This window comes from Carcharodon carcharias, chromosome 10 (assembly GCF_017639515.1).
Source record: "Carcharodon carcharias isolate sCarCar2 chromosome 10, sCarCar2.pri, whole genome shotgun sequence".
Lineage (NCBI taxonomy): Eukaryota > Metazoa > Chordata > Chondrichthyes > Lamniformes > Lamnidae > Carcharodon > Carcharodon carcharias.
The window spans coordinates 145,634,986-145,656,702 of NC_054476.1; the positions used below are offsets into that span (position 1 = coordinate 145,634,986).

The window sequence follows — 21,717 nt, forward strand, 5'->3', positions numbered from 1 at the left end:
CAGTCAAGCGGGCTACTTTGTCCTGGATGGTGTCGAGCTTCTTGAGGGTTGTGGGAGCTGCACTCATCCAGGCAAGTGGGGAGTATTCCATCACAGTCCTGACTTGTGCCTTGTAGATAGTGGACAGGCTTTGGGGAGTCAGGAGGTGAGTTGCTCACTGTAGAATTCCCAGCCTCTGTCCTGTTCTTGTAGCCATAGTATTTGTATGGCTGATCCAGTTCAGTTTCTAGTCAGTGGTAACCCCCAGTTTGATGATAGTGGGGGATTATCGATGGTAATGCCATTGAATGTCAAGGAGCAATGTTTAGATTCTCTCTTGTTGAAGATGGTCATTGCCTGGAACTTGTGTGGTCCGAATGTTACTTGCCACATGTCAGCCCATGTCTGGATATTATGCAGGTCTGCTGCATTTGGACATGGGCTACTTCAGTATCTGAGGAGTCACGAATGGTGCTGAACATTGTGCAATCATCAGTGAACATTTCCACTTCTGACCTTATGATGGAAGGAAGGTCATTGGTGAAGCAGCTGAAGATGGTTGGGCCGAGGACACTACCCTGAGGAACTCCTGCAGTGATGTCCTGGAACTGAGATGATTGATCTCCAAGAACAACATTCATCTTCCTTTGTGCCAGGCATGACTCCGACCAGTGCAGATGTTTCCCCCTGATTCCCAGTGACTCCAGTTTTGCTCGGGCTCCTTGATGCCACACTCGGTCAAATGCTGCCTTGATGTCAAGGGCAGTCACTCTCACCTCACCTCTGGAGTTCAGCTCTTTTGTCCATGTTTGGACCAAGGCTGTAATGATGTCAGGAGCTGACTTGACCTCTTCTGATGGGCTCTGCTGGCCTATTAAGAATTGGGTGCCTGTGTGTATTAACCCACAGGGTGGGAGTGGGGACGAGGGGCTGCATGTATATTTTCCTGATGAGTGAATTGGGGATCTGTGCTTAGGTGTACAGTGCTGGGACAATGAGCATAGGGACATGGCTCTGATTACGGGAAGGCAAGTGCTGGCATCCCCTCAGCAGTGTTAGGGAATAGATATAGTTGAAGTAAGTTATATGTGTACTTGGGTGTGTTAGGAATAGGGTATACCTTTGTTTTTTTTTAATCTGTGGGTTAAAAGATGAAGCCTGGGATCTAGTTTCATTTTAGAGCGGAGACAGCAGGTCTAAAGCTTTATTTGTATGCCTGCATTTCTAATGAGATTTTTACGACCCTTGAAGAGAAGTTAAAGCAAACACAGGTGGGGGAGACAAACACTGCTGCTGTTTAGCAATAGGGTTCCACAGAGAGAGGCCCCAACATCACACACACACACACACACACCTCCCACCGCCCCAGCAAACGCCGTTGGAGTTCCACCTGAAGCATCTACCAGAGAGCCCTGGTCAGCTGAGGGACAGAGAGCAAGTCCCAAACTGAAGTTGAAGCCGTGACGCTAGAGAAGCAGGCTGCCGGGAAAGGGAACTACAGAGAGTAGATTTCCTAAAAGAACCGAAAGGTCCCAAGGCCAAGGAGTGAGACAAAAAGGAGAGGTCCCAAGAGGACATTCTAGTCAAAGGAAGAATGGGAGACCATAGGAAAAGGTCTTGTTCTCTGGAAGTGACAGTAAGGAGCAGAGAGGAAGGCTGCAAGCTTAAGGAGATGAAAGCTGCAGGACACAGATTTAAAGCAATATAGGCATGCAGGAAGCCAGAAGGTCCAAGGGGACAGCTGAATGTCTGTAGCTCTTTACTGTGGGCATGTGAAGCAGTGGTGTACTGTTGGCATGGCTATGTCGGAGAGAGAGTCCGTGGAGGAAAGCTTGAATGCATGTGATGATCCAGGTGATAGGGACATCGGGAGGCGAGTTTGAAACCCTGGAATTAGACCCTTGTGGGAGGTGTCTGAGAGAAGGTTTCAAATAGAGTTCTTGCACAGTGGAGATTGGAAATCCTCGTGTGAAAGACAATGCAGTGAGACCGGTTGGCTTACAGTGTGACAAGCGAGTGGGGGGAGTTGAGAGATCCACAGCATCTGGTTGAGGTGGCACCTGTCGCTTGGTTTCAGAGTGTGGTCTGTCTGACCACAGGGTGCCATGGGTTTACATGGACTGTGTACATTAGAGTATAACTTTTGTAACTTGTGTTACCTTACAAGTCTGTATATCAATAAAGGTATCGTTGTGGGTGAAGGAGGATTGTAATATAGTTCATCTTTTCTTGTTTAAGCAACGTTTTATTCTTCTGTTAACAGTTCATCAGCTGATTCCTGTGACTGTTCAGTAGCCACTCCACATTTCTAAATAAAAAAAAGTTAGGATCTATCAAGCTGTGTTACACCCTGGGATCATGCTTGTCCAGTAGTAGCATCAGCTGGGACTGTAACAACAGTAACTCTCAAGTATAGAAACAATTTGCATTTTTATAGAACCTTTCCTACCTTCTTGACATCTCAAATGCTTTACAGCCAATAAAGTACTTTTGAAGTGCTGCAATGTAGGAAATGTGGCAGCAAATCTATGCACAGCAAACTCCCACAAACAGCAATGTGACACTGACCTGATAATCTCTCCACTCTTCTTTGAAATAGTGGCCATGGGATTTATTTTGACCACCTGAGTGCATACGGAACCCAGGTTTAACATTTCGTCCCAGAAAGGCGCCTCCAGCAGGACAGCGGCCCCTCGGACAGGGCGGTGCCCCCTCAGTGCGGACCCTCGGACAGGGCGGTGCCCCCTCAGTGCGGACCCTCGGACAGGGCGGTGCCCCCTCAGTGCGGCCCCTCGGACAGGGCGGTGCCCCCTCAGACAGTGCGGCCCCTCGGACAGGGCGGTGCCCCCTCAGACAGTGCGGCCCCTCGGACAGGGCGGTGCCCCCTCAGTGCGGACCCTCGGACAGGGCGGTGCCCCCTCAGTGCGGACCCTCGGACAGGGCGAACCCTCAGTGCGGACCCTCGGACAGGGCGGTGCCCCCTCAGTGCGGACCCTCGGACAAGGTGGTGCCCCCTCAGACAGGGCGGCCCCTCGGACAGGGCGGTGCCCCCTCGGACAGGGCGACCCCTCGGACAGGGCGGTGCCCCCTCGGACAGGGCGGACCCTCGGACAGGGCGGACCCTCAGTGCAGCCCCTCGGACAGGGCGGTGCCCTCTCAGTGTGGACCCTCGGACAGGGCGGTGCCCCCTCGGACAGGGCGGTGCCCCCTCAGTGTGGACCCTCGGACAGGGCGAACCCTCAGTGTGGACCCTCGGACAGGGCGAACCCTCAGTGCGGACCCTTGGACAGGACGGTGCCCCCTCAGGGCAGACCCTCGGACAGGGCGGTGCCCCCTCGGACAGGGCGGACCCTCGGACAGGGCGGACCCTCAGTGCAGCCCCTCGGACAGGGCGGTGCCCCCATGGTGCGGACCCTCGGACAGGACGGTGCCCCCTCAGTGCGGCCCCTCGGACAGGGCGGTGCCCCCATGGTGCGGACCGTCGGACAGGGCGGTGGCCCCTCAGTGCGGCCCCTCGGACAGGGCGGTGCCCCCTTGGTGCGGACCCTCGGACAGGACGGTGCCCCCTCAGGACGGTGCCCCCTCAGTGCGGACCCTCAGTGCGGCCCCTCGGACAGGGCGGCCCCTCGGACAGGGCGGTGCCCCCTCACTGCAGACCCTCGGACAGGGCGGTGCCCCCTCACTGCAGACCCTCGGACAGGGCGGTGCCCCCTCACTGCAGATCCTCGGACAGGGCGGACCCCCAGTGCTGCTGCTGGTTCTGTAGGTGTGGATTGTGAGGCTGGAGTCTATGGAGTGGGTCTTGAATCCTGCCTTTTAAACTTGGAGGTGAAAATGTTGCCGCGGTAAAGTTGTGGCCAACCCCTGTGTTACTGAGGGATGGCTCTTTGGGCCCCTGTGTTACTGAGGGGTGGCTCTTTGGGCCCCTGTGTTGCTGAGGGATGGCTCTTTGGGCCCCTGTGTTGCTGAGGGATGGCTCTTTGGGCCCCTGTGTTGCTGAGGGATGGCTCTTTGGGCCCCTGTGTTGCTGAGGGATGGCTCTTTGGGCCCCTGTGTTACTGAGGGGTGGCTCTTTGGGCCCCTGTGTTACTGAGGGGTGGCTCTTTGGGCCCCTGTGTTACTGAGGGGTGGCTCTTTGGGCCCCTGTGTTACTGAGGGGTGGCTCTTTGGGCCCCTGTGTTACTGAGGGGTGGCTCTTTGGGCCCCTGTGTTACTGAGGGGTGGCTCTTTGGGCCCCTGTGTTACTGAGGGATGGCTCTTTGGGCCCCTGTGTTACTGAGGGGTGGCTCTTTGGGCCCCTGTGTTACTGAGGGATGGCTCTTTGGGCCCCTGTGTTAGTGAGGGATGGCTCTTTGGGCCCCTGTGTTACTGAGGGATGGCTCTTTGGGCCCCTGTGTTACTGAGGGATGGCTCTTTGGGCCCCTGTGTTACTGAGGGGTGGCTCTTTGGGCCCCTGTGTTACTGAGGGGTGGCTCTTTGGGCCCCTGTGTTACTGAGGGGTGGCTCTTTGGGCCCCTGTGTTACTGAGGGGTGGCTCTTTGGGCCCCTGTGTTACTGAGGGGTGGCTCTTTGGGCCCCTGTGTTACTGAGAGTTGGCTCTTTGGGCCCCTGTGTTACTGAGGGATGGCTCTTTGGGCCCCTGTGTTACTGAGGGATGGCTCTTTGGGCCCCTGTGTTACTGAGGGATGGCTCTTTGGGCCCCTGTGTTACTGAGGGGTGGCTCTTTGGGCCCCTGTGTTACTGAGGGGTGGCTCTTTGGGCCCCTGTGTTACTGAGAGGTGGCTCTTTGGGCCCCTGTGTTACTGAGGAATGGCTCTTTGGGCCCCTGTGTTACTGAGGGATGGCTCTTTGGGCCCCTGTGTTACTGAGGGATGGCTCTTTGGGCCCCTGTGTTACTGAGGGGTGGCTCTTTGGGCCCCTGTGTTACTGAGGGGTGGCTCTTTGGGCCCCTGTGTTACTGAGGGGTGGCTCTTTGGGCCCCTGTGTTACTGAGAGGTGGCTCTTTGGGCCCCTGTGTTACTGAGGGATGGCTCTTTGGGCCCCTGTGTTACTGAGGGATGGCTCTTTGGGCCCCTGTGTTACTGAGGGATGGCTCTTTGGGCCCCTGTGTTACTGAGGGATGGCTCTTTGGGCCCCTGTGTTACTGAGGGATGGCTCTTTGGGCCCCTGTGTTACTGAGGGATGGCTCTTTGGGCCCCTGTGTTACTGAGGGATGGCTCTTTGGGCCCCTGTGTTACTGAGGGATGGCTCTTTGGGCCCCTGTGTTACTGAGGGATGGCTCTTTGGGCCCCTGTGTTACTGAGGGATGGCTCTTTGGGCCCCTGTGTTACTGAGGGGTGGCTCTTTGGGCCCCTGTGTTACTGAGGGGTGGCTCTTTGGGCCCCTGTGTTACTGAGGGGTGGCTCTTTGGGCCCCTGTGTTACTGAGGGGTGGCTCTTTGGGCCCCTGTGTTAGTGAGGGATGGCTCTTTGGGCCCCTGTGTTACTGAGGGATGGCTCTTTGGGCCCCTGTGTTACTGAGGGATGGCTCTTTGGGCCCCTGTGTTACTGAGGGGTGGCTCTTTGGGCCCCTGTGTTACTGAGGGATGGCTCTTTGGGCCCCTGTGTTACTGAGGGGTGGCTCTTTGGGCCCCTGTGTTACTGAGGGGTGGCTCTTTGGGCCCCTGTGTTACTGAGGGGTGGCTCTTTGGGCCCCTGTGTTACTGAGGGGTGGCTCTTCGGGCCTTTGCAATGTTTGATTGAAGGGGGTAGGTGTGGGAGGACTGAATTGAATTGGAGTGTGGGGGTTGCGATCTCTATGGGCTAATGGACGATGGTTACACTGGCCATGACACGACTCACATAACAGCTTCTCTTCCTGCCCCTCACTGTGCTCTCTCTCTTCTCTCTCCCTGGCATCCCTCCTGCCTCATGCCCACAGCGGAGTGGCCGAAGACAATGACCGGACTGCCAAGCACATCCGGTACCACGGCCAGCGTCGTCATTATCTGTCGCAACAAGATGTACGTGGCCCATGTGGGAGACTCTGGGGTGGTGCTGGGCGCACACGATGGCTCCAGTGAAGGACGGAGTGAGAAGGACAGCGTGGTCCAGGCCTTGGAGGTGACGCAGGATCATAAGCCCGAGCTCCCCAAGGAGAAGGAGCGGATCGAGGGGCTCGGAGGGAGGTAAGTGCCGTGGGGTCGGGGGTGGGGAGACAGTGGGAGCGGGTGCTGATTGGCGTCAGTCTCTTGGTGTTCGGAGGGGGGGTGGGTGGGTGGTTACCCTGGAGCTAAGGGAATAGCGATGGAAAAGGTGGCAGGAGGGCAATGTCTGCATTGAAGCTGCCTCTGAAAAGTAGAACGGTTGGGAATGCGTCAGACATGGTCGTAGTGTGGCCCCCACCCTTGTACTTTGCCTGTCGCAGTCAGGTTTGTTTCAGCAGCTGCTTTAACTGGTTCCTGGGGCTGAAGTCCCAGAGCTGATGCAGCATCAGAACCCAGAGTGTGGGGTCCCGGGGGTTGCTGTGCACCCATTGGACTGGGTGACGACTCTGGCACTGTGCTCGTGAGAAGGCCAGTGGCTGACGGTTGCAATCTGATGAATTCTGGGGATTTATGTTTCTGGCCTGCTTTCAGCCATCACAGCTTGTGTGGAACAAGACTGGTCGGCCAAGGTGGTTGGAGATCCAGATCATTGAGACTGAAACTGCAGTTTCACTCCCAGCTGCTGCTTTTTGGGTAGTGGGCAGGGTGATGGGGAATGTCCTTCATCAGCGCGCACCCCCACCCCCCAGTTTCCGTGAAGAATGGGCTGTACAATATGGGGAAATGTTCCCTGGTTGATGCCCCATGTCCCTCGTGCCGCCACCCTTTTCCTGTTCCTCCCTTCAACCAACATATCCCAAACTCCCATTAACCGGCTGATTGCTGGGACCTTTCTTGCCTCTCGCAGGGGATTACCTGAACTGCTGGGGCAGGGAGTGTAGGAAGTAGCATTTAGTTATAATGCTGCAGGCTCTCGTGGTGTGTGAAACAGGCTTACTATAGCACAGCTACAATACAGAAGGAGGCCATTCCACTCATTACACTTATGTCTTTGAAAGAACTATCCAATTAGTCCCTCTACCCATCCCTTTCCTCCAGCACTGAAATAAGAATGGAGCAACCAGTTGTTTCCTGCTCTCAATTCCTTCTCTGAGTTGGGAAGAGGACTTTGAGGACTTTCTCAGAGCTCTTGCTCTCTATGGGACTCCCCTCCCTCCCTCCCTCTCCTGCCTTGCTTTTGCGTCACTCTGTCAGACACACTCCCCATCCCTCTCTCTGTCTCCGTCCCTCCCTCTTTCGGACACTTTCTCCCTCCCCAAGGCTCTGCGTCTGAACAGAGTCTGAAGTGGTTTTAATTCAGTTCTGTTTCCCCAACAGTGTTATCAACAAGTCCGGAGTGAACCGTGTGGTGTGGAAGAGACCGCGACTGACCCACAACGGCCCCGTGAGGCGCAGTACTGTGATCGACCAAATCCCTTTCCTAGCTGTGGCCAGAGCACTGGGTGAGTTAATGGGAGGGACATGGTGGTGTGTCAATAATGAGTTGGCGACGGGACCTGTGACAGAGTCTGTCTGAAGTACAGCAAACAGCACGTGTGAGCGAAGCTACAGCAAAGTCTTCCTGATTAAAAGCCACTAAAATGCAGTGAGTGGCGGATAGTTACATAATACAACCTTGATTGACAAGGACGTGAGTGGAAAGAGTTGGCTCCTCACTGCTGCTGTGGGGGAAGTGAGACGACAGTACAGTGTCCTCTGGTGCATTGACTTTGATGGGATAAAATTAGCCTAGCCTCTCCCCTCCTTTCTATCCCCAGTGATCTCTGCCTGAAGGTGCGTGGGCAGGAACTTTGGTGAGGACAGGATCGGATTTGGCTGTGAGGCCCACCACAGTTGGATAGCTATCTAAGCTGGCACACCAACAATGGCCTCTTGGCGCTTCCAGCCAAGGATAGGGTTACTCTGTTAGGGGCTTAAAAAGTGGGGATTGGCAAGGAATAAAACTGGGCTTTCCCCTTCTTGCCCTTGAAGGAAAAGTTTATTGGCAGGGAGGGAGGTGCTTTTGAAATCCGAATTGAGGCTTCCCATATTGCTTGTGTGGGATATGATCAAAGGACAGGAAAATAGAGATGTAGGGCTTGTCTGGAAAATTTGCCTAGACTTGCCCGTGTTGACACAAAGTGCTGTCTGGTTAGCGTGTGGGCACTGCTACCATCTGGTGGACATTCAGCACATTGCACCAGCCAGTCCATCCTTTGCATCAATTCTGTTGCCCTCCTGTGGTGACAGCAGGATCTCACAATTCATTGTCAGCCTTAATTTTGCATAACCTGAGTTATCTTAATTTTACTTTGTTTTATAAAGGTGTCAGCCGTGGCTTAGTGAAAGTACTCTCTTGCCTTTGAGTAAGAAATTTCAGGCTTTACTCCAGAGCCCCATAATCCAGGCTGATATTCCCAATTCCAGTACTGAAGGAGTGCTGCATGGTGGGAGGTGCTGTCTTTCAGATGAGGCATTAAACTGAGGCCCGTCTGCTCTCAGATGTACGTAAAAGATCCCCCGGTGTTAACGGAGGATAAATAGGGAAATTCTCCCAAGTGTCCTGGTCAATATTTATTCTGCATCATCAATAAAACAGGTTATCTGGTATTTATCACATTGCTGTTTGTGGGAGCTTGCTGTGCGCAAATTGGCTGCCGCGTTTCCTACATTACAATGATTACACTTCAGAAGTACTTCATTAGTTGTTTACTTCTGTGAGAAATTGGTTTATTTGTATTTTTGGGGAATATTGTGTTATTTTGTGAAAAGGCTGTGTGTGTGTATGATTTAATTTAGCTGGGTAGACATTAATAGGAGACAGATTGCCTGTGGGGCTTAAACCATGAAAAGGATAGAGGTGTTAAGTTTGACGTAGAAGTGAATAGGTTAGATCTAACATTTGCATTTTTAGGTAAGTGGAGAATTTGCTTGAATATCAAAGAGGTGTCAGAGTTTGTACCTTGCAGGAATTCCATAGGTAAATAGAAAGGAAAATATTATATTTTACTGACCCTGAAAGCAAAGACAAGATGGAAACATGAAACATTTTAAATTTGGAAGGATTTGAGTTTCAAAGAGGTGTGGAAACAATCGAGCCTGAGAAGAAAGGGAAAAATGTATTTTAGAGCTACTGTGAGTAGTGGTTTTGAGCTGGATCTGTTTGAGCTGTTGGGCTGTGAGATGTAGCAGCTGGAGCTGTGGCTGAGATAGGATGTGGTTTTAATCGACCATCCAGTCAAGCCAGAAAAGTTTTGGGCTGCAAAAAGCAGTTTTTATTCTGAAGGTTGGATTTTCACAGCCGAGTGGAGTAGAGTTCAGGTCATGTAGTGTGCCTTTATTGAAGCTACAGCAGTTTGCCTTGGGTAATGTAACTTTTTTTTTAATAAGTTGAACATCTATAAGGGAGTGTTACCTGGAAGGTGCTTACTTGTGGGCCTGACCAAATGGAGAGTCTTCTTGGGGAAATGTTTTGTAAGAATAAGTTTAACTGTGCATCTGTAATGTTGTGTGCTTAAGTTTGGTTTTATTTTTGTTAGTAAAACTTCTTAATTTTTAAAATCCCAAAGGTGTTACTGGACCTCTTGCTGCTGATATCAGTACTTCCTCTTCTCATTTTCAGAATACAAAAAAAAAGGGCATGGCCCATAAGCCAAGTTTCCCTCTGGAATTTGGTTTACACAGCGATTAACACCGGCTGTGGTCATTACACGTCTTTGTTAAGGAAGGATATTGGAGGAGGTTCAGTGAACGTTCATTAGATTGGTTCCTGGGATGAGAGGGTTGTCCTATGATGAGCAGATTAAATTGAGTCTATATTCTCTGGCGTTTATAAGAATGAGAGGTGATCTCATTGAAACATACAAGATTCTGAAGGGGCTTGACAGGATAGACACTGAGAGGATGTTTCCCCCACCTGGGGAATCTAAAAAACGGGGGCACAGTTTCAGGATAAGGGGCTGATCATTTAGGACTGAGATAAGGAAAAATTTCTTCACTCAAAGGGTTTTGGAATTCTCCTCTCGAGATGGAAATGGATGCTCAGTCATTGAATGTATTTTGATATGGGGAGCAGGCGGGAAAATTGAGTTGAAGCTGAAGATCAGCCATGATTGTAATGAATGGTGAAACAGGCTTGATGGGCTGAATGGTTGTCTTCTCCTATTTTTTACGTTCTTCTGCTATGCCCTGAGGCTTTGTGCTCAATTCTGTGGAGCAGAACTCAAACACACAACTTTCAGACTCTGAGTAGGAGTGCTGCTCACTGAGCCACGTCTCTATATAAAAAGCAAAACCAGGATTCTTGATGACAGTTAATGGAGCTTAAGATGCAAAATAACAAATGCATGTTGCTCTGATGAGCTTCTATTTTAATCGCCTTTGGAGTATTTCTTTATGCTATACAGCAGCAACAAAAAAGCTTGCATTTACATAATGTCTTTATCTAATTGAAATGTCCCAAGGCAGAAGTTAATCACTTCACCATTGATGGCTGTGCCTTCAACTGCTAAGGCTGTAAACACTGGAGTTCCTTCCTAAACCTTTCCTAATCCTCTCTCTGCTCCTTTAAGTTGCCCCAAGAAATCCATCTCTGACCAATCGTATGGTCACCTGTCCAAAGTTTTCCTTTTTTTCTGTCAAATGTTGTTTGGTAATGCTTTTGTCAAATGCTTGAGGTGTTTTGCTGCGTTAAAGGTGCTAAATAAATGCAAGTTGTTGTAGCAAATTGTGGTATAAATTGTGGCTGCTATGGGAGCAAGCTACATTAGTAAGAAATTGTTAAAATGGATGTTAGATGTGGGTACGCGCTGTACTGACTGACCTTTTTTTTCGGGGGGGTGCGTTAGTGAGACCAAGGGATGGACTTTTTGTTGTGGCTACTTGTAGTGAGAGAGTGGGGTTTTAAACAGGGCTTGCTGCTCTCTGCCAGTGGGACAATTGTTAAGTGACTTCCTGGGGGCTTACTGTGTTGTCTTTTTTTTTCTTGCAGGTGATCTGTGGAGTTACGATTTTTACAGTGGTGAATTTGTGGTCTCACCAGAACCGGACACGAGTGTTCACACTATCAACTGCCGTGACCACAAGTACATTATCCTTGGCAGTGACGGCCTGTGGAACATGATCCCAGCCCAGGATGCAGTGACCATCTGCCACGACAATGAGGACAGGAAACGACTACTGGTGAGAACTTGGGGTTTTTGCTCCCTCCTCTCCTACAGATCCCCACCTTTGCTGGGCATGGTTTTAAAATTGAAAAACAAAAGAGTAATGTTAAACTTGTATAAATTCTTGGTTAGACCGCACTGAATACTTTGCATGGTGGACCATATTTGGAGTACTGCACTAGGCTGTTCTGATCAGGACAAAGCAGCCCGCTTGATTTGCAGCTCATGTGTCACCTTAAACATTCACTCCGTCCAAAATTGACGCACAGTGACAGCAGTGCGCACTATCTTCAAGATTCACTGCAGAAACTCACCAAGGTTCCTTAGACAGCACCTTCCAAACCCATGACCTTAACCACTTCGAAGGACAGGGACAGCAGACACATGGGAACACCACCACCTGGAAGTTCCCCTTCAAGCTACTCAGCATCCTGACTTGGAAATATATCGCTGTTCCTTCACTGCTTGCTGGATCAAAATCCTGGAGCACCCTCCCTAAAAGCACTGTGGGTGTCCCTACCCCACATGGCTTGCAGTGGTTCAAGAAGGCGGCTCACCACCACCTTCTCCAGGGCAATTAAGAATGGGCAATAAATGTTGGCCTAGCCAGCAACTCCCATGTCCCATGGAAGAGTTAAGAAAAATGTGAATGGTTCTCAAACTGGGGCCTGCACATCTGTGGGAGTAGGTGGAAACTTTCCAGATGTTGGGGGCAGACATGAAATTGTGTGAAAATGCGAGATGGGAGGTGACTGTGACATGTACAGCACAGAAAGGACTGACTGTCTCACCTAGGAGGTGAACTGCATGAGGGAGGGCTGAGAGTGACACGTAAGTAAGTACATGTTTACCTAAAAGTATTATTAAAACCCTCTTTACATGCAGCACTTTCCTATTACGGGTCACATACAGTATTTTAATTTATATTGGGCTCTATGATTATTAATCAATTTGAAAAATATTTGAGAACTGTTACAACCGGGATGGGAGGAGTGCATGAATTATCAAGCCCCGCTACTTCGCAGGCTGTACTGTTAATTTAAACGCTTAATTTTCTCACCAAAATGGCCAATTGTTTACCTATACCTCTTGTACCCAGAAGAAAGAGACTCTGACTAGGCTTCTTTCAAAAACTCAGAATGATTATTTTTAAAACACAACTTTTTTTTTAACAAGTTGCATGTTCTGGTTAACACACAATTGTAATCAGAAAGTATAACTATCTATCTCTTCCTAAAGAATTCCCCCCACCCCCCCAGCGTGCACGCGCACACACACACACATGCATGCACATACAGACTTGCATGCATGCATGCATGCAGACACTGACACACAGACAAAGGACAAACAGATAGAGTCTCTCTGCAAAGGGCTTTGGAGGATGGGCGTTATAAAGGATAAAGTCCACAGAGTATCAGTGCTGTCGACCTGGAGTTCTCTCATGTGAAGATAGGTCCTGGTGGATGGTGGATGCTGGAAGTTCTCACTGACTGGTCCAGCTTTGCAGGCCCATATGCAGACTAGTTACACTCAGATGAGGGTTCTCTGGCACAGGTTAATTGCCACATACCATTTTGGGCAAAGGAGCCAGTCGAGGTAGCCTTTCTTCCTCAGCTTATTCTTCAACAACTGCCCTCAAAACAAGCAGGTTCACAACTTAAAGGTTTTTTTCCTCTCCCATGTGATTGTCTTTTTGTCTCCCAGCTTTTCATTAAGTAGAGTACTTTGCAGTTCAACACAAACAGCTCCTCGATGTATCATATAGCTCAGGTGATTTCTTGGAAGAGGCCTGCTTGTTGACAGTTGCAAGGGGAACTTATGACCTCTTGGCCATCCACAAGTCCAGGTCATGCCAAATCCTTCCATTTTGTAAAAGAAAAATTCAGCCTTGAGAGATATGATTCTAACAGAACCACTTGGTTCGATCACACTTGGAATACTGTGTACAATTCTGCTCTCTATATTTTTTTAAAAAAGAACATGGAGGCACTTTGAGAAGGTGCAAAAAAAGATTCACAAGGATGATACCAGAACTAAGATTGTAACAGGAAAGTCTGCATAGGCTGAGGCTCTTTTTTTCTAGAAAAACAAAGACTGGGTTGATCACCTGACAGAGGCCTTTAAAATTCTGAAGGTGATCAAAAGGATAGACGTAGAGAAGATGTTTCTACTCACTGGGGAGACCAGAACTCAGGATCAGATACATAAGACAATCACTAATAAATCCAGTCAGGAATTGAAGAGAAACATCTTTCCCAGAGAGAGTTGAGAATGTGGAACTCCACAAAGAACAACAACGGCATTTATATATCCCAAGGTGCTTCACAGGAGCATTATTGAGCAAAATGTGATAGAGAGACACATGGAGAGAGAATAATAAGGCAGATGACCAAAAACCTGATCAAAGAGGTGGGTTTTAAGGAGCTGAAAAGCATAGTTGGATTTTAAGGGGAAGCTAGCTAAAGGGATTTGAATACAAAGGAGAGAGGTTATGCTTCAGTTATACAGGGCATTGGTAAGACCACATCTGGAGTACTGTGTACAATATTGGTCTCCTTATTTTAAGGAAGGATATAAATGCATTGGAAGCAGTTCAGGGAAGGTTTACTGGACTAATACTGGAATGGGCGGGTTGTCTGAAGAAAGGTTGGAAAGCTAGGCTTGTATCCGTTGGAGTTTAGAAGAGTAAGGGGTGACTTTATTGAAATATGAGATCCTGAGGGGTCTTGACAGGGTGGGATGTGGAAAGGATGTTTCCTCTTGTGGGAGAATTGAGAACTAGGGGGTCACTGTTTAAAAATAAGGGGTCGCTCATTTAAGACAACGATGAAAATTTTTTTCTCTCATGCGGTTGTGAGTCTTTGGATCTCCCTTTCTCAAAAGGTGGTGGTAGCAGATTCTTTGAATATTTTTAAGGCAGAGAGGTGGATAGATTCTTGATTAACAAGGGGGCGAAGGTTATCAGGAGTAGGCGGTAATGTGGAGTTGAGGTTACAGTCAGATCAGCCATGATCTTGTTGAATGGTGGAGCAGACTCAAGGGGCTGAGTGGCCTACTCCTCCTAATTTATATGTTCGTATGTAAAGGAGGAGGTGGCGGCATAGTGGCAATGTCACTGGATTGGTAATCCAGAGGCGCAGACTAATGCTCTGGGGACATGGGTTCAAATCCCGCCACAGTAGCTGGTGGAATTATTAATTAATAAAATCTGGAATTGAAAGCTAGTAAAGGTGCCCATGAAACTATCATTGATGGTTGTAAAAAAAACCCATCTGATTTACTAATGTCCTTTAGAGAATGAAATCTGCCATCCTTATCTGGTCTGGTCTACATGTGACTCCAGACCCACAGCAATGTGGTTGACTCTTAACTGCCCTCTGTAATGGCCTAGGAAGAAACTCAGTTCAAGGGCAATTAGGGATGGGCAACAAATGCTGGCCTTGCCAGTGACACCCATATCCCATGAAAGAATTAAAAAAAATAAATGAGGGAGAAAGGAATAGAGCAGAATCGATTTTAAACAAGTGTCTGTATGTTCTGTAGCAAATGGAACTTGTATTGAGAGTAAAGTCCCCTGATAAAGGCAGGGTTATTTCTCCAGCACGATGCAGATTGGTGGATAGTTACCTAATACAAAGTAAAATCATCCCAGCCTTGTGATGTAGGGTGGAGGAGAGAAATAACTCAATCATCCCATTCAGGGCTTGAGCGCAAAAAATTATTTCAATTTTTAAAAAATTCTTCCTTTTCCTGTTCTGACAGGAGGAGCCAGGACCGACAGGCGCCAGACTCCTGGTCACCCGTGCCCTGGGCCGGTGGCGGCAACGGATGCTGCGTGCCGACAATACCAGCGCTGTGGTGATCTGCATCGACCCACCCTCACAAGCCTGTGAGCGGCTCTGTGCTGAGGAGCTGTGGCTGAAACTGACCAACGGCTCGATCCACCAGATGGAGGAGTCCTGTCTCACCCCGCCATCTCCCTGCGCCATGCCATCGCTCAAGGTATGGGGGTGGGGGGGGGTGGGGTGTCATGCGGAATTTGGGATTTTCCTTGTGACCCGTGGGCAGTTAAATGGTTTAAAGTGCCAAGTTGCCGTGTTGGATCTAATCTTGGTGATCCACGCTTCGTAGTGGTCCAGTTGTGTCTGGAGCCCTCTGTGGCTTTGGCATCCACACCTCCCCCAACTTCATTGCTGTAACTTGCTCTAGCCTACAACTTTCCAACTCACTCAGGTGAGATCTCAGACAAGGGATGATGGGGTGGAGCTCAGCAGCCATGCCCACATGGTTGAACAGCCCAGTATTATCTTAACTCACGCCTAGCTGATATGGTTACTTGAGGTTTGGCAGCAAGGGGGCAAAAGAGGGGACCCGCAATCTCTCTTACAAACAGGCCTGGCTGAGGACCTTTAATGGCTTCAGGAGCTGCTTTTGCACCTGAACTTGGTAGCATTGCAGTTAAGGGAGCAGTGAAAGCTGGTGCAAGCGAGGAACTGCTTTACCTGTTGCATTGACCTATTGAGCACTGAAGCTGAATAAGAATATCTGTGTTTAACATCTTGCAGCAAATCCCATTTATCAAATTTGAATGTCAGCTGTGGCTCAGGTTTTGGCACTCGCTTTGGAGTCAAAAGTGGGTTTGTGTCTCCACTCTAGAGACTTGAGCTCCATAATCAGGCTGATACCTCAGTGCTGAGGGATCGCTGCGCTGTTGGCGGGACAGGACCCAGGGGTCGCTGCGCCGCCGGTGATGCCATGTGAGATGTTGAACCAAGGCGGAAACTGCCCCCCTCAGATGAATGCAAAAGATTCCATGGCCACTATTCAAAGCGGAGCAGGGGAGTTCTCTGATATCCTGGCCAGTATTTATCCCTCTATCAAACACTACAAAAACAGATTATCTGGTCATTATCACATTGCTGTTTGTTGGAACTTGCTATGTACAAATTGGCTGCCATGTTTCCTAGTGATAATAGTGACTGCACTTCAGAAACACTTCACTGGCTGTAATGTGCTTTAAACATCCTGGGATGTTAGAGCAATGCAAATCTTTTCTTTGATTAATTTTGCCATCTTCTTCCTTCCATGTTTTCTCTTTCCTGCAGGCTTCTGATGACTTATCTCCACACTGGTTCTGTTCCGGTTTTGTTCCTGTGCTGACGAGGAGAGATGCACGGTGCGGGAGGAGCTCGTCACCTCCCACCGTTGTCACTGCATTGATGAAGCCAGGGGGCACGGCTGCCGAGAACCGGGTGGGGGAGGGGCGGAGGGCAGCCTGGGCCAACACAAGCTTCAAGAGGACATTGGAGGAGCTGAATGGGGCAACGCTGGTCTCGGCCTCCAAGAGACTAAAGCCCCGCCATGGGCGCAACAGCGGGGGAGGGGCGACGGGGTCATCAAAGTCAATGGCAGGGAGCCCAGCGCTTGCCTCCAGGCGCAGGAACCCTGAGAAACCAGCGATGCGCAGGAGCTTGAGGGGCCAGCGGAGACTGAGGAACCCACTGTTGCAGCAGCATAGAAAGACTATCTGTGTGTGCTGATGTGGAGCGCATCAGGGCCCCTGTTCCTTGTGGGTGGAGAGGGGTGTGAGGTGGAGGTCTTAAGGGCCCTTGATGCCTATTAACTAATTATTTTAAAATCTGTAAAGACAAACAAAAAAAGACCCCATCAACCCTTGATTCTGTTGCTGTCTGTACATTTTTATTTTGTAAAATAGCAATATTTCTGCAGCGTTTTAGCAGTTTTACTTGATATTTTATTCCCCTGCACCGTACACAGACCTGCAGGAACGCGGTGTGCTCTTATAACTCGCACCATCCCTTACCTCCTCCTCTTGCTCTCTGTCTGAGATCTCTTGGGAAGATTTAAGAAACAATAATGTTTTGGATAATCGAGTGACGAGGTTATTTCTCCCCATCCCCTCACATCTTGTGCTTGACTAGGTGTAATGTCCCCTGCCTCCCCATCCCATTATCCTGTGGCTGACGTATGGGATTCCGGCACAAACTGGAGATGGTTTTTGTTTTATGACCACACCGGCCGATCCCAGGGAAAGGTTCGATCACCGGCTTCAAATTTCTGAATGGTTTGGCGTGGCAGGTCGGAATCTGCCAATCACCAAAGCCAGCTGGACCTGGCGCCTGTGTACAATGTGTGCAAAATTGCTCTGGTTTCCATGACGCTGGCACCTTTGTGCGATGCGGTTAATCGGTGGTTCTGGACTGGTGGTTTAGGGTAACTGTTCAGCTAATGGGGGGGTGGATTCCCCTTCATTTGTGTCATTACTGTGGATTGCCACACTCCAATGTTTCACTGCGATATTCCAGGCCCTGCTCGTCTGATCCTGCCAATTGGAGGTGTGGTGACATGGCGTGGTGTAACTTGCACATTTCGAGATTGGGATTGAGAAGAAAGGCAAGCAGATTGACTCAATTGCCGGTGTTTGAATTCATGTCCCTGTCCTTGCTGGCTCCTCTGTGGTTTGGTTCCACTAATTGCTCTATTACTTCCCCAATGTGTGTCATGTTACTTGGGCTTCAGCAGAGAGATCTGGTCTCATGGCATTCGATTCAGATGTTGAGCTTAAATCGAAAGAGCAGGGGAGAGGATGGCTGGGGTGTGATTAACAGTGAGACCAGGAGCCCCCAGTGAGGTGGATTTCTTGGTGCCTATGAGAACTGCATCCAGCAGGTCAGCCAGTGAGCTATGGAGTAGGAGTCCAGCTCTCGTCTTCCCAGCTCTGCCATTGTGAGGCGCAAACGCTTCCTTTTAATTTTTTAAAAAGCCTACAAGAATCTGTTTTAATCAGTCTTGTTGCCTTGTCTTGAGCCAATTCATATTTTGACTGGGAATTTCTCCAGGAGACAAATGCACATGCTGCAAAAAATAATAGTTTTAAATTAATTCCCCAAGACACTTGGAAACATTTTCACTGTGTGCTAAAGGCAGAGTTTAAATGCCATGTATTCCTTTTAGTGCACAGTGCTCTTTTTTTAACTAGTTTAATGCAAGAGGGTGCTTACTGTTTTTCAACAATCAGAGTGCTCATCCTTTGTGACTTCTCTGCCAGAACAATTTACATTTATGTTTTCAGGCGCACAAGTGGGTGTTTTGTTCTTATCGTCCTTTGGACTTTGCCCAGGAAGCTGGGCGTGGTCCCTCTTGGCTTTGAGGTTACAGATGTGGCAAAAAGGCTGTACCATGAACTGCATGACACGTTATGAGAGGGCATCATGCTCTAGCTAAACTATATGCAGTCTGGCATCCAGACTCTTGGTTCCGAACTGATCGCCATGCAGTCTTGAGTATATTTAAAAACCAACATGGCTAGGAAGGGAAAAGCACTTAAACACATGTTGATTGGTTTGAGCTGGAGCAAAGGAGGGGGCCTTGGGGATATGAGGTTAATTCCTGTCTGTGAACACCTTTTGGCTGCGCTGCATTAGAAATCTCCCCTCTCTGGAGGGGAAGGGGATCAGAGCAGTGATCCATCTAGATTCGGCTGTGATCCAATGAATGGCACAACAAGGCCGAAGGGGTAGAATGGCCTCCTATTCCTAATCCAGAGCTTTTTAATTTTATTTTTACAATGCTGGGGAAACAGGGTGAGAGGGGAAATTAATCTTATGTGGTGCTTCACAAACCTTGTCGCGCAACCTGTTCTCCATTGTTGTTGAGAGGGCGTGTTACCTTTAATCCCTTGCATTGATGGTGCTGCTATATTTACTTATGGGAGTTTTACTAATTTTGTATTAATATATATATATGTGTGTATATATATATATATATATATATTTGAAAGCTCTGTTTCCGAGTATTAGCCTAACATTACTCTACTGTTTTGCTAAATAAAATAACTGCTCTCTTATTGGAACCACTGTCATCCTTACTTTACTCCTGCAACAGGACTTCATTTCAAACGTTTGTCACTCTGCCCAAGTGTGACAGCAGTGTGGCGCTTGTTTGCTTTGATCAGGAGTGTGATTGCTTAACAGAGGAGGCTTTTCTTGAACTGAAACGGGCAGCTTTACTGTGAGGTGTTGTTGGATTTTATTCCGGAGGGAGGGTGTGAGTGTTGCTGTCCTTTGACTGTTGTTAGCTGTCCTGAAAGTACACCTAGTGAAAACCCACCTATCAGAACTGTTTGACTGCTAATTGTTTTACAGAAGATGGTCTGTCAAGCCAAAATTACTTCAATCAGTGTTTTCTCACAGTAACGCAGCAAGTTGAAAGTCCTTGTACAAGCCCCACACAAGTTGGTATTTCCATCAGCCACTGCATCCCCGTATTAGGGAGGAGATACAATCAGCTAGGATTCTGGCTCCAAACGTACATTACTATATTGCATCGAAATGACAGCACAGAAACAGACCCTTCAGCCCAACACCTCTACGCTAGTGTTTCTGCTCCAAATGAGCCTCCACCTATTCTTGTTTCACCCCATCAATGTATCATTCCACTACTGTCTCCCGTATGTTTATTTATCTAGCTTCCCCCTTAAAAGCATCTATATTATTCATCTCAATTAGTCATTGTGTTAACAAGTTCCATATTCTCACCACTCTTTGGGGGAAAGAATTCTCTCCTAAATTTCGTATTGGATTTATTAATGACTATCCTATTCATGGCTCCAGTTGTGGTCTCAGCTGCAAGGTTTTTATTCATTTACAGGATGTGGGCATTGCAGGCTAGGCCAGCATTTATTGCCCTTGAGAAGGTGGTAGTGAGCTGCCTTTGATTGCTGCATCTTCTGTATTTACCCTATCAAACCCTTTCATAAGCTTGAAGACCTCTTAACAGGTAATGCCTCCATTTTTTTTCCTAGAGAAAATATCCCCATGTCCAATCTTTCCTGATAGTTTGGCTATAGTACTAGTAAATCATCATCTGTGCAATTTCTAGTTCTTCTATGCCTTTTTATAACAAAAACTAAAGTGTTCACAGTACTATTGTGTTCTAACCAACACTATATAACTATCCTGCATCCAGGTTGGTACATTATGGATGGCATTTGGGTTATACTCCTAAGATGTTATCTGGCATACTCAGCTGGGAGTCAGCATCTTCAAGGGAGGAATGGAGATAACTGGCAAAGAGAAAAAGTAAGTGGCAATGCAATCAGGAAAGATACGTTGACCTTGGAGAGGGTGCAGCAAAATCTATCAAAACAATATGGGGGCTAACAGTTATACTGGCAGATCACTTAAACCAGGCATATATTCCATTGAATATGGAAGGTTAAATGGTTATCTAGTTGAGGCACACATGATAATTAAAGGATTTGACAGGATTTTGTACGTATGATTAAACTATTTCATCTGATGTGTTTGTGGGGTTGGGAACTCCAGAATAAGGGGACAGAACCTTAAAATTAGAGCAAGGCTGTTCAGGGGTGATGTCAAGAAGCACTTTTTCACACACTGGTGGCAATCTGGAACACAAAACGATGTTGAGGCTGGCGGTTAATTGAAAATATCAAAGGTTTATGGAACCAAGGCAGATAAATGGAATTAAGGTACAGGTCAGACTCCCCTGACTGAATTGGCAGAACAGGCTTTAGGGGCAGAATGGCCTCCAACTGTTCCTTAACCACCTAGGCTCAACTTTAATAATATTGGGTGAGGCCAGGAAGACCGTTACCACAGGTGATTGACGGGCAGTCCAGTGTGTTGTTGGGTAGGGCCAGAATTTGGTGATTGACATTAAAACAGGAAATGCTGTAAATAATAGGTCTGGCAGCATCTGTGGAGAGAAAAACTGTTAATGTTTCCAGTCAAATATGACTTCAGAACTGTAGGAGGGCAGAAATGTGATGTGTGTTGAAAGAAAGGAGGGGAAGGAAGAACAAAAGGGAAGGTCAGGGATAGGGTGAAAGGCAGGAGAGAAAAGTGATAACCGGAAATCCTGAAGACCAGAATGACTTCAGGGTATGCGTTCTTGGAAGAGAAGTGGACGTGAATTAAACACTTAAATAAAAGCAAAATAGTATGGATGCTGGAAATCTGAAATAAAAACATCTGCCAGACCAGTTGAGTATTTCAAATACTTTATTTTTAGTTTGCTTTATTTTATTGTTCAATTTATTGCCACTTTTCTTCCAGGAATGCATACCTTGAAAATGTTCTGGTCTGGGGATTTCTGGTTGTCTCTTTTCTCTCCCACCCTTTACCCTATTCCAGACCTTCCTTTTTGTCCTTCCTTCCAGTATATAACCCATCACGTTTCTACCCTCCTTCAGTTCTGAAGGAATCATATTCAACTTGAAACATTAACTCTGTATCTCTCTCCATAGATGCTGACAAACCTGAGTATTCCCAGTACTTTCCTTTTATGGCTCTCTATGCTCCCAGGTTGCTCTTTATTCTGTCAAGTTGATCTCTGTTCTGTCAGGTTGATCTCCATTCCGTCAGGTTGATCTCCATTCCAGCAGATTGATCCCTATTGCGGGGCTTGATCTCCATTCCGGCAGGTTGATCTCCATAACAAAAACAGAATTGCCTGGAAAAACTC

The 21,717-nt window shown here is 48.2% G+C and overlaps 1 protein-coding gene across 1 annotated transcript in view; it reads left to right on the top strand.

Annotated features, from left to right (window-relative positions):
* ppm1da (protein phosphatase, Mg2+/Mn2+ dependent, 1Da) overlaps positions 1-19,081 on the top strand; it is a 33,108-nt gene extending 14,027 nt beyond the window's left edge. The window contains exons 2-6 of the mRNA XM_041197813.1: positions 5,899-6,145; positions 7,382-7,506; positions 11,034-11,224; positions 14,971-15,210; positions 16,314-19,081. Coding sequence (XP_041053747.1) covers positions 5,899-6,145; positions 7,382-7,506; positions 11,034-11,224; positions 14,971-15,210; positions 16,314-16,748 — 1,238 coding nt within the window. The 3' untranslated portion in view covers positions 16,749-19,081. The remainder of the gene's footprint in view (positions 1-5,898; positions 6,146-7,381; positions 7,507-11,033; positions 11,225-14,970; positions 15,211-16,313) is intronic.
* The last annotated feature ends 2,636 nt before the right edge of the window (positions 19,082-21,717 follow it).